This window comes from Gorilla gorilla, chromosome 1 (assembly GCF_029281585.2).
Source record: "Gorilla gorilla gorilla isolate KB3781 chromosome 1, NHGRI_mGorGor1-v2.1_pri, whole genome shotgun sequence".
NCBI classification, from domain to species: domain Eukaryota; kingdom Metazoa; phylum Chordata; class Mammalia; order Primates; family Hominidae; genus Gorilla; species Gorilla gorilla.
This window is the reverse complement of record NC_073224.2, coordinates 83208737-83221407: the sequence shown is the minus strand read 5'-3', so window position 1 is coordinate 83221407 and position 12671 is coordinate 83208737. Positions and strand designations below refer to the sequence as shown.

Sequence of the window (12671 nt, the reverse complement as noted above, 5' to 3'; positions counted from 1 at the left end):
CTCATTCTCTGTACCCCCAGATTTCAGAAAACCCCTAACCAGGTCTTCTAACCTGGGTCATAGTTACTCACTGAACAAATCATCTCTCTGTGCCTCAGTTTCTTCACTTGCAAAATAAAGAACTTAGGGTATCTAAGATCCTGCTTAGTTTTATATTTCTCCAATCATAAGCTAAGGCAGGCTAGTGTCATGACTTAAGAGAATGGGATTTTAAATATACACCTCTCTAAATTCAAATGCAAGCTCTCCTATTCACCAGCTCTGTGACCTTGAGCAAGTTATTTAGTGACTTTGAGGACTCAGTTTCCTCATGTGTAAAATGAGGAAATAATATCTAAATACCAGAATTCCAATAGAGGGGCTCCTCAAAATCCACATAGTCACTCACACAGACAGGGGGCTTCCCACAGGGTTAAAGTCATGTCAGAGCACAGGGGCAGATGGCGATGGACTGGGTAACAAGGGAGAGAAAAAAAGTGAACCGGGAGATGGCATCATAGTGAAGGAATTACAAGAGCAGAGAAGGGAATTTTTGTTTTAAGCTTCTATTTTGCCTTTGAAACTTTGGGCAAAGGGAGAGATGTTTAAAGAGGATTTTTTCAAAGTTGCACTCTACAGTGCACTGACACTCCTTGAGCTATCCTTTAGGGCACCTAAAGATTGCCAGTATTCTTTCACGTTTTCCAATGCAGGTTTGTTTCTTTTGAAAGCCACATTATGCTGACAATGGCTATGAGCCACCTAACTTTACATAGTGGTGAAATCTACCTCCCAAGGCTATTCTATTAATTAAACCAGATAATTTATGTAAAGTGCTTTAAACAGTTCCTGGAAAATAGTGAGTGTTCAATTAAAAACCGTGATAATATACTTCACTGAGATTTGTCAGAGCATGCTAGACAGAAGGGATGACTAGTTCAGAACATTGCTGCCCACACTCTAAATGGATTTGGTTTTTGTAAAGTCCCTAATTAGGCAAAAGGAGTCAGGCTGGTGGGATCAGGGGAAAGCAAAAAGAAGCAGCAGATAAGCTGCAAGTCTGCCTTTCTTTATGGCCCAGGACGCATTGCCCTCCTACACAAATAACTCAAAATCTTGTGCCCAACTACCACCAGACTCCTGCAAGTTAGCTCACTGCAACCATGGCATTAACAGCACAAAGCCCTTTTCAACAGACAGCATAAACACTATCCTATAAAATCTCCAGCAAGCCTTTGCTTCTTTGCAGTTGGCTTCTTTCTTGCAGGCTGCCCGTTGTTTCCCTGGCAATGTATTTTTCTACTGTCTCTAATAAATAAATATGCCTTTCTTTATCTACAACTGTCTTGGTAAATTCTTTTACTGCCGCACCGCCAGCCCATATAGCTGTCACTCCCCTGTGACAGTTTCCACAATAATACACTTTTAAATCTTTGTTTCATTTTAAATACTTTTCACGAAGTATTACTTCTAAAATAATTATTTTACATTTACCTGCATACGATCTCTGTATAAATACTGATTACCTAAAGAAACTCCTACCTTCCATTTTAAGTCTTTGCCTCACACAACACATCCTGATTTCTAGGATAGTTTACATGACGGTGGAGTTACACCTTACATGAGCACTTTGCTCCAAACTCAGCTCATAAGGCAAAAAGCACATTGAATCAAAATTACCCTTTAAACCAGGTACAGTAACTCTGAACGGTAATTCTTATGAACACTAAAGTTTGGTTACACCAATGTAGAATAAATGAAGGAACAAAAAAGAAAATCTGTAAGCACAAACTGGATAGTCAAACAATTCTGCCTTAAAGATAACTATTAAATGTTGTGGAGAATGGGGACTAGGTGGAGGAGTCTAATATGTGCATTTCACCATCAGTTTATAGCAATTTTTTTAATGTTAAGTCTCTGTATCTAACTTCAATAAATACTAATATACTAGATTTGCTTGATGTAATAAGAATTAAACAACAACAAACATGGCATGGCAAGTGAAATCATTTAAAGCCCCGAAGTTAAAAGCTTATGTAATGCAACTCCATTGGAAAGAGAGAAAGGAGGTTTAAGAATTGAAACTGAAAGTATAAAAATCTGCCTTCAGTATCAAAACCAGAGTCATGGAATGAAGGCATAGTAATTGTTAAGGAAATTGAAGGCCACAGTAAAATTAAATTCCATAGGTAGTATCCTATGTGACTGTGGAGCTATGGAGGAAATATTTTTGTTTCTGTACAGTTTGGGAGACATGAACAAATTTTACTGAAACTTAAAGAACTTGTATTTGGGTTACCCTGCTCCTACTGGCACCAAGATTTTCATTCTTTCACTCAACGAATATTTATTAAGTGCTTACTATATGCCAGGCACTGTTCTGGAGGCAGAGTTTACACCAATGACCAAAACAGGCCAAGTATGGTGGTTCATGCCTGTAATCCCAGCACTTTGGGAGGTCGAAACAGGAGGATTGCTGGAGCCCAGCAGCTTTAGACCAGCCTGGACAATATAGTGAGATCCCATTTCTATTAAAAAATGTAAAAAGAAAGACCAAAACAAAGATCTCTACCTCATGGAGAGTACATACAATATACAGTAAATTGCTGATAAGTACTGTGGGGCAAAAATTAAAGTTGAGCAGGTAGAGGGGAATCAGGAGGATGAGGTAGAAATTGAGGGTGTGAAGGGTGGGTTGCCAGTTGACATAGGCTGGTCAGGAGAGGCCTCTGTGACAAGGTGAGATTTGAGCAATGGCTTGAAGGTGACGAGAAAGGGAACCATGCAGATACCTATTGAGAGGGTGTTCCAGAAGAGACAACTCCTGCTCTCATTTCTTTCAAAACAATGAGGTTTCTTACTCACTTAACACACAGTGTAAAAAAAGAATTTTAATATTTTATTTTATTATTATTATTATTTTTTGAGACAGAGTCTGGCTCTGTCACCAGAGCCATCATTGCACTCTGTCTGACTGGAGTGCAATGGCACAATCTCAGCTCACTGCAGCCTCACCTCCTGGGCTCAAGCGATCCTCCCACCTCAGCCTCCCAAGTAGCTGGGACCACAGGTGCACACCATCATGCCCAGCTAATTTATTAATTTTTTGTAGTGATGGGGTCTTGCTATGTTACCCAGGTTGTCTCAAACTTCTGGACTCAAGCAATCCACCCACCTAGGCCTCCCAAAGTGCTGGGATTACAGGTGTGAGCTACCACTCCTGGCAAATCTTAATATTTTAAAATGTGAAATCTTACCTTGAAGAGAGGAAGAAACCTAATTATTCTTAAATATCCCATTATTACTGTAAGCTCTATAAGAGCCAAGTTGTCTGGTCTCAATTTCACAAAGTATACACAAAAGATATCAATGATTCCAATAACCAGGATAAAAAATTCCAAAGTATTCCAACATTGTTGAAAATATTTCCTTTTCAAAATTATTATCTGTACAGAAAACAAATGTCATTTCATAGCACCTATACAGTAATGTTGGGGGGAAGAAATCTATAAAATTAACAACTAAGTTCTTAACTACAAATGAGTTGTATTCCGAAAGTTGAGCTTTAAGTTATTCATTTGGAATCCCCCCAAAAATTCTTTTAAATCTTTACCATTTATAATTTGATTTAAAATATATACTCTATAATAAAGCTGGAATGCCAAAAACAACTATTAAAAATAGCAATAAACAGATTCATTGCAATACTATTAATAATAAAGTATGAAATAGTAATGCTCATAAATCACCTTTTACACATTTATACTAATAATTAACTCACATTTTATGACAAGGACCTAGCAAACCAATTCTTATTCACTTATTTATTTCTTGCATCATTACACAAAATATTTGAGGGAAACGTCCATGTCTGGATTTTCAATTCTCCTTTACCTGATCCTTGAGAATCTCTCTACTTTTATGATACTTAACTGATGTCCAATACCATGACTCTTACACTAATTTCACTATTAAACTTGGAAAATTCAGAAAGCTTACTAAAATTCTAGGATCTCATCAACTATCATAGCAAATGGCTCTTGGTATCAAGTTACTTCAATAATATGACAAAATAGATTCAAAATACCTGAATTGCTCTTTTTATAGATTCTATTTCTATTTTAAACAGTACCTTCAATGTTGATTCTAATACATATAAAAACATAAAATAGTAGTTTATTGATATCAGTGCTGACACATTTAAACCTCTTGCCATTGGCCACAGATGTATTATCATAGGATAAATATATATCAGATTTATAATCTGTCCTGTATATTCAAATTCTTCAGAAAATACTATGTGAAATATAAAAGTCAGAAATGTATTACTCCTGAAAAGAGATCAAATAAAATGTTAGATCACTTAAAAGTATAATTAGCAGCTGAAGTTCAATATTTGTTTAAACAAATCATTAAAATTAATTTGAAGACTATACATAATATAAAATAATAGTAAGCAAAAATCAAAAGCATATTTTCTATACATAAAAATCATAATGAAGAATGGTAAAAAACATGATTTTTAAAAATCCATATCAGGGATGAGAAGCATTTTTAAAACTCAAGGCCACAGTACCTTGGAAACAATGCAAAGATTCATAAATAAAAACAAAAAACAAATAAATTTAGAGGAAAACAAATTACACATTGGATTGTTTAAAATCAAGAATGGGAAAAATATTATATTAAATAATTACTATGACATATATTTATTAAAACTTTTCACTCCATCTAATGTACAGCATGACAAAAAGAAATTCTTTGGATATATGTCAAGGTCCTACACTTTTGATTTTTTGTATATCTCTTTAAACTTATTAAATGGAAAAAAGTAAAAAAAATTACTAGAATTTGTCATAAAAGGTTAATGCCCTCTTAAAATTTAGCAGCATTAACACCCTTGGTATGTTCTTGTTTTGGCATGTTCTATTGGTATAAAAATTATGTCTCTCTGCTCTAAAAAGTATGTAAGCTCACAATTTATAAAACTAAGTAAAATATCTACCCCAGTTAAGTAAAATCTGTGTTTTGTGATATTTTGGAAAATTGGTTACAGGTATTATTAAGGCCATGTTGTGTTTTTCCTAATTATAGATCAACAGAATCACACAATAGAACAGATGAAATTAAACAGAGCTAGATCTAGTCTACCAGTTAGCTATTTCTCACCCCTGCTCTATGTTATATCCAGAAGAATATTAAGCAGCCCGCAACACACTACAACCCTCAGACACAGCAATTAAAACTTGAAGGATCCAAATATGACCATCCTTTTTCCCTTCCTGACTACTCTCTCATAGAGATGTCAATGAAGTTGCTAAAACAGAATGGAAGAAGAGAAGCAAGCACCACCCAATCAGTGAAAATAAACCATAATATAGTTTTTCTCAAATAAGGAAAATTGAGATAAGCTATTATGACAATGTAGAAATGGTAGTATTTTCAAGTATGTTTCTATTAAAGGTTCACAATACTTACTCAGGTGGAATAAAATGTATCTTTTCTATACAATATTCCAAGAAAGTTAAAACATTTTTAAACTTTATAAGCCAACTTCTAGTTCTCATATAAGTTGAAACATCATAAATACTCATGAATCTAACAGAGAAAAATGTACATATGTGTTATAATAAAAAGCAAGTGCTATACTTTGGGTTAATATAAAAGGGGAAGGTGTACTAAGTATAAATTTAATATGGACCCACCAAATAAGCTCAGTCTCATGCCTCTGCATCCATCCACCTATCCATCCATGGTCATGGTACAGGAGTAGTTTTAGCATGAGACTCCTGCTGCCTCTGTTCCTGACCAGAGGTTGAACATAAAAGTAAAGCTTCTCTAGACCATTTCTTTGGAGTTTGGAATCAAGCTTTCCTTAGTCATGCTGGTCTGGCCCAACCCTCTCCAAGGCCCTGAAGGCTCTAACTTTCCCAAACTTTATTCCAGGGACTGGTAAAGATCTTCCAAATAGACTACCTGGCTGCTGAAATGTTATCTATCACCCAGCCAGGATCTCCTATTATTATTGCCCCACAGCTTTGTGTTAGATCATCTATTATCTAATGTTTGCCAGGACTGTAACCAGATATTGTTATATCTCCAAGATACTGAGCTTTTCCCACCAGACTTAATTGCACTTGTCAGCACCAGCAGTTGGGTCAATTCTTCCAGAGCCTGCTCCACCCCAGGGAGCAGTCTAACGGCAGCCTCCAGGCTTCTAAACCTCCTCTGTCTGGTAATTTAAAGTGAAGATAATATAAAGGCAAAATAATTATAATAGTTATTGAAGTTATATAAGTTCCCTTTCATGGATTCCCGAGGGTCTTATCTAATTACATGACAGTCCAATCTTTCTCCAGACTCCCCTAATGTCACCAAGGTTATAAAACTTTAGAGGAAAAAAATAAACCAATAAAATAAAAAGTAGGTGGATAGATGGATGGAAGGACAGACAGATGGACAGACAGAAGATGGATAGATATAGATATGTGAAATAATAGATTGATCAGTCAGGACATTTAATTCTCATTTTATTCATTCTTCATCATATAGCCATTCAATTTTGGAAATATCAATTAAAGAAGTGTTATACTTACTTTCCTTGGATGGAGTAATAGCATTTTGCTGCACCAATTAATATCCGGGCTGCCTCTATTTCAAGAATTCCATTGTTACGCTGTTTTTCAAAGCTACTCTAAACATACATTACATGAAGATTACAAAAGATCAAAACATAAATGGAATGTATTCTTCTTAACCCTTACATAGCCCTCACTATTATTACTGAACTCAATATATCAAAATATGCCATTACAAAAAATTATGTAGTAGGAAATAAATATCATTCAATGCAAATGTTTACAGAATACTCATTTTTATAAAGTACAGTCCTGAATGTTATGAGATAAAAAGGGTCTTAGCTTTCTAGAAAATCAAAATGTGTACCACTCAGCCAGGCATGGTGGCTCACTTTGGGAGGCCAAGGCAGGGGGATCACTTGAGTCCAGGAGTTCAAGACCAGTCTGGGCAACATGGTGAAACCCCCCATCTCTACTAAAAATACAAAATTAGCCGGGCATGATGGCGCATGCTTGTAATCCCAGCTACTCAGGAGGCTAAGGCAGGAGAATCGCTTGAACCCAGGAGGCGGAGGTTGTGGTGAGCCGAGATCACGCCATTGCACTCCAGTCTGGGCAACAGAGCAAGACTCCGTCTCAAAAATATATATGTGTGTGTATATATATATGTATATATGTGTGTATATATATGTATATATATGTATATACACACACACATATATACACATATTATATATACAACTCAAAGAGTTTACTTCAGTAATATAAATAACATCAGTAGCATCATCTTTCTACAGCAGAATAGAGAGTGCAAAGTATTAATTCTAAGTGTAACTAATCATTTCAGCCCCACAAAGAACTATCAAAAGAAAAAGATAGGCTGTATTGTTGTGTCAATCCTCCCCCTAAAATAGCAGAAAAATTATAGCTTCTACATGACACTGACATTACATTCAGAGGTTAGCGTTACCTCCTGGAACTGCTGCCTACATTTCCTCACATACTGACCATACACTTTGCCTATCCATTGTTTAGAAATGTTGACTCCAACCACTACTGCATTTAACATATTTTCTCAAGTCTTAAAATTCGAGGGATGACAGTCATTTCAGGAAAGGAGAGAATTCACACCACTTATATCTCAAGACAATTCTCATTCACTCATTAGCTCCTTTTCCAGAAGACAGAAAAATTATCCACCAGTAACAGCTTTGATAAAGGATGTGCAAATTCTGAAACTGCCTTCCAAACGGTATGGGGCAATGGCCAGGCTCTCTCTACTCTGAGGGCTACTGGAGCACTTAGTGGATTTCCCTATGTTGTAAGCCTCCGTGATGGCCCTGGTAGGATGTCCACTGTGAGAAAACTATGTCCCAGAAGTTCAGTCCTGAGGCCTACCTCCAGTGTTTACACTTGCAGTTTTTCCGGCCCTGCCCGTCAAGAAGTAGGCCTGGATCAAGAAAATTATGATTTACTAATATGATGGATTGTTTATTTATTCATTCATCCTTTAAACAAATGTTTATTAAATGCCTACTCTGTTCCAAGCCCTGTTTTAGGGCAATGGAGGTATAGTCCAAGGCCTTAAGGGGTTCACAATCTAATGGGGCAGGGGAAAAGTTAGATGCATATATGATAAAACAGGAAATTAAGGGGATAACATTCAGCACAGGGTGTTAATCAAACTTGATGTAGAGATGGGATCAGAGAGAGTTTCTCTCGGAGGAGATGATACTTCAACTGAGTTTTAAGGAGAAGTACAATTATCCAGATGAAGAATGGTGGTGGGGCGAGCAGAGTGAAGAAAGAGGTAGGCAGAGGGTGGCATCTCTAGTGCACGTACAGAGGTGAGAAACAGTATGCTGAGTGCAGTAAAAAACAAGTTGTGGGGCAGAGCATCAGTTAGAGAAACAGTCAGAGGCCAGATTTTAAAATACCTTGTATATTGTGCTTTGACTTAATTTCATAGGTAAACTTTTCTTGGAATGTGATATACACATTCTGTGAGATACTCCTTCAACCCCAATCCCTGAAAAACTATGCGGGGCACGGGAAAGGGTAAGAAAATGTTGCGTTCTATAGTCTCTCTTGGAGAATCTCAATGTATATCAGCATATTAAAAATTCTGAAGAGTTCTACAAGAAGTTCTAAAAGAAACCCATTTAACTTTATTTAAGCCACCATTTCCCAAACTAATTTGAGCATGGAAACTTCTTTTTTCATGCAGTTTCTATTAGCATCCCATGGAACAAGTGTTCTTTGAAACTCACAATGGAAAATGTAGGCACTGAGGAGTCATTTAGGGTTTTAAGCAGGAAGGAGGTATAGTCACATGTCTTTTAGTAAGTCACTGTAACTTGAGAATGGAAATATTGGAGACAAGGGGACCAACTGAAAGTTATCATCTGGACAAGAGATTATGACGGCCTAAATTAAGATTCACAAGAATGGAAAGGGGTGTATTTGACAAATATTTAGAAGGTAAGATTGATAGAGCTTGGAGAAGGATAGAGGAAGAGGACTGACTCCAGCAACCAATGGTCTAATTCACTAACACTTGGAATATAACAGTAGGCTTGGGATGAGTTCAATATGGATTTGACGTAGAGTGAAAGGAGAAGCTGTCTAGCCACCACTGGATTCATGAGTCTAAAGAGCTGGTGTTGAAAGGTATGGAAGGAAGATTATAGATTTGTAGAGCATCTATGCATAGTGTTAAAATCATGAGCGTAGCTGGGACTAAAGAAGGAGAGACTATAAAGTAAGAACAGTGGACAGAGTTAATTGTCCTGAGGTGCACCAACATTGAAGAGTTAAAAAGAGTTCATAGAGGAGACTGAAAAGGAAAGAGGTCATAAACACAGGAAGAATGCCAGAGTAGAAGGTACTCTTAGGAAAGCTATTCAAAAATAGCATGCAGCAAGTCCTTCCATGGGATTGTTGGTTTAAAAAAGTAAATGTGGTAGGTCATTATAACAATGACTGCAGTGTGTCATGCCTCCCTGTGTCCACGCCCACTTTGCAATTGGCATCGCTGTTTCCCCATTAAGAGGTGTAATCTACTTTACTACTCATTGACTCTGGACTGGCTTTGTGATTTGCTTTAACTAATAAAATGGGGGTAAAAGTGACATTGTTCAGGCTCCAGAGCCTGGAACTTAAGAGGCTTTGTGGCTTCCCCTCTCACCCTGTTGGAACCCAGAGACCATGCTGTGAAGAAGCCCAGTCCAGCCAACTATACAGAATAGGCCATAGAGGGGAGAAACAAAGTACCCTGGAAGACAACTAGCATCAGCTGCCAAACCTGCGAGTGAGGACATCCTGGACCCTCCAACTATAGCTGATCTAGGAAATGACCACAGGCATAAGAGTGATCCAAAGTGAGACCAACGATACAATCACCTGGATTGCCAACACACAGAACCATGAGAAATAATAAATCATTGTTTTAAGCCACCAAGTTCTGGGTTGCTTGGTTAAACAGCAGAAGCTGACTAAAACAGGAAAAATCAGTATCAATTGTGGAGAGCCTCCAGAAATTAAAACATACTGCATTAGCTTTGGAACTGGGTGGTGGGCAGAGGGTAGGGGGGCGGTGAGAAGACTGTTAGTGGAAGCTGGAAGAGCAGTGGGGAAACTGCAGCAGGAGGCTGGAGGGAGGCAGCCATGCTATCAAAAGGCAGTACCACTGGCCAGGCTGTCACCTGAGGCAATTTGGAAGACAGAAAATGTACCTCATGAATCTGCTAAGAGGATTTCTAGATTTCTAATATTCCAGGAATATTAAAAGTACTTCTTTTTGTTAGCTTCATATGATAAGATAGAGAAAGACAGAGACAGGGATAAACCAAGGAGAAATAGTTCAGTCTTAAAGCAGAACTTAGACAAAATATAGAAGCCATGATTTGCCAGGTTGGAAAGTAAACATGTTTCTCATCTATGGTTTCTACAGCTGGAAAAGATCTAAGAGTAAAGACCAAAACATGCCAAATTGTAAAGATCATCGATGCTGAGAAGAAACTGCATCAACTAAAGGGCAAAATAACCAGCTAACATCATTATGACAGGATTAAATTCACACATAACAATATTAACCTTAAATGTAAATGGGATAAATGCCCCAATTAAAAGACACAGACTGGCAAATTGGATAAAGAGTCAAGACCCATCAGTGTGCTGTACTCAGGAGACTCATCTCACATGCAGAAACACATACTCTCAAAATAAAGGGATAGAGGAAGATCTACCAAGCAAATGGAAAGCAAAAAAAAAAAAAAAAGCAGGGGTTGCAATCCTAGTCTCTGATAAAACAGACTTTAAACCAACAAAGATCAAAAGAGACAAAGAAGGCCATTACATAATGGTAAAGGGATCAATTCAACAAGAAGAGCTAACTATTCTAAATATATAAGCACTCAATACAGGAGCAACCAGATTCATAAAGCAAGTCCTTAGAGACCTAGAAAGAGACTTAGAATCCCACACAATAATAATGGGAGACTTTAACACCCCACTGTCAATATTAGACAGATCAACAAGACAGAAGGTTAACAAGGATATCCAGGACTTGAACTCAGCTCTGCACCAAGTGGACCTAATAGACATCTACAGAACTCTCCACCCCAAATCAACAGAATATACATTCTTCTCAGCACCACATCACACTTATTCCAAAACTGACCACATAGTTGGAAGTAAAGCACTCCTTAGCAAATGTAAAAGAACAGAAATCACAACAAACTGTCTCTCAGACCACAGTGCAATCAAATTAGAACTCAGGATTAAGAAACTCACTCAAAACTGCACAACTACATGGAAACTGAACAACTGGCTCCTGAATGACTACTGGTTAAATAACAAAATGAAGGCTGAAATAAAGATGTTCTTTGAAACCAATGAGAACAAAGACACAACATACCAGAATCTCTGGGACACATTTAAAGCAGTGTGTAGAGGAAAATTTATAGCACTAAATGCCCACAAGAGAAAGCAGGAAAGATCTAAAATCAATATCCTAACATCACAATTAAAAGAACTAGAGAAGCAAGAGCAAACAAATTCAAAAGCTAGTAGAAGACAAGAAATAACTAAGATCAGAGCAGAACTGAAGGAAATAGAGGCATAAAAAACCTTCAAAAAAATCAATGAATCCAGGAGGGGGTTTTTTGAAAAGATCAACAAAATTGATAGACTGCTAGTGAGACTAATAAAGAAGAAAAGAGAGAAGAAGCACATAGATGCAATAAAAAATGATAAAGGGGATATCAGCACTGATCCCACAGAAATACAAACTACCATCAGAGAATACTATAAACAACTCTATGCAAATAAACTGGAAAATCTAGAAGAAATGGATAAATTCCTGGACACATGCACCCTCCCAAGACTAAACCAGGAAGAAGTTGAATGGCTGAATAGACCAATAACAGGATCTGAAATTGAGGCAATAATTAATAGCCTACCAACCAAAAAAAGTCCAAGACCAAACAGATTCACAGCCAAATTCTACCAGAAGTACAAAGATGAGCTGGTAACATTCCTTCTGAAACTATTCCAATCAATAGAAAAAGAGGGAATCCTCCCTAACTCATTTTATGAGGCCAGTGTCATCTTCATACCAAAGCCTGGCAGAGACACAACAAAAAAAGAGAATTTTAGACTAATATCCCTGATGAACATCGATGCAAAAATCCTCAATAAAATACTGGCAAACTGAATCCAGCAGCACACCAAACAGCTTATCCACCAAGATCAAGGTGGCTTCATCCCTGGAATGCAAGGCCAGTTCAACATATGCAAATCAATAAACGTAATCCATCACATAAACAGAACCAAAGACAAAAACCACATGATTATCTCAATAGATGCAGGAAAGGCCTTTGACAAAATTCAACAGCCCTACATGCTAAAAACTCTCAATAAACTAGGTATTGATGGGATGTATCTCAAAATAATAAAAGCTATTCATGACAAACCCACAGCAGTATCATACTCAATGGGCAAAAACTGGAAGCATTCCCTTTGAAAACTGGCACAAGACAGGGATGCTCTCTCTCACCACTCCTATTCAACATAGTGTTGGAAGTTCTGGCCAGGGCAATCAGGCAAGAGAAA

At 37.3% G+C, this 12671-nt stretch overlaps 1 protein-coding gene across 1 annotated transcript in view; it reads right to left on the bottom strand.

Moving 5' to 3' along the window:
• Positions 1-12671, bottom strand: part of SLC9C2 (solute carrier family 9 member C2 (putative)) — a 115178-nt gene that overhangs the window by 30021 nt on the left and 72486 nt on the right. The window contains exons 14-17 of the mRNA XM_004027915.5: positions 6576-6673; positions 5458-5577; positions 4112-4310; positions 3237-3425 (exon numbers count right to left, since the gene is read on the bottom strand). Coding sequence (XP_004027964.4) covers positions 3237-3425; positions 4112-4310; positions 5458-5577; positions 6576-6673 — 606 coding nt within the window. The remainder of the gene's footprint in view (positions 1-3236; positions 3426-4111; positions 4311-5457; positions 5578-6575; positions 6674-12671) is intronic.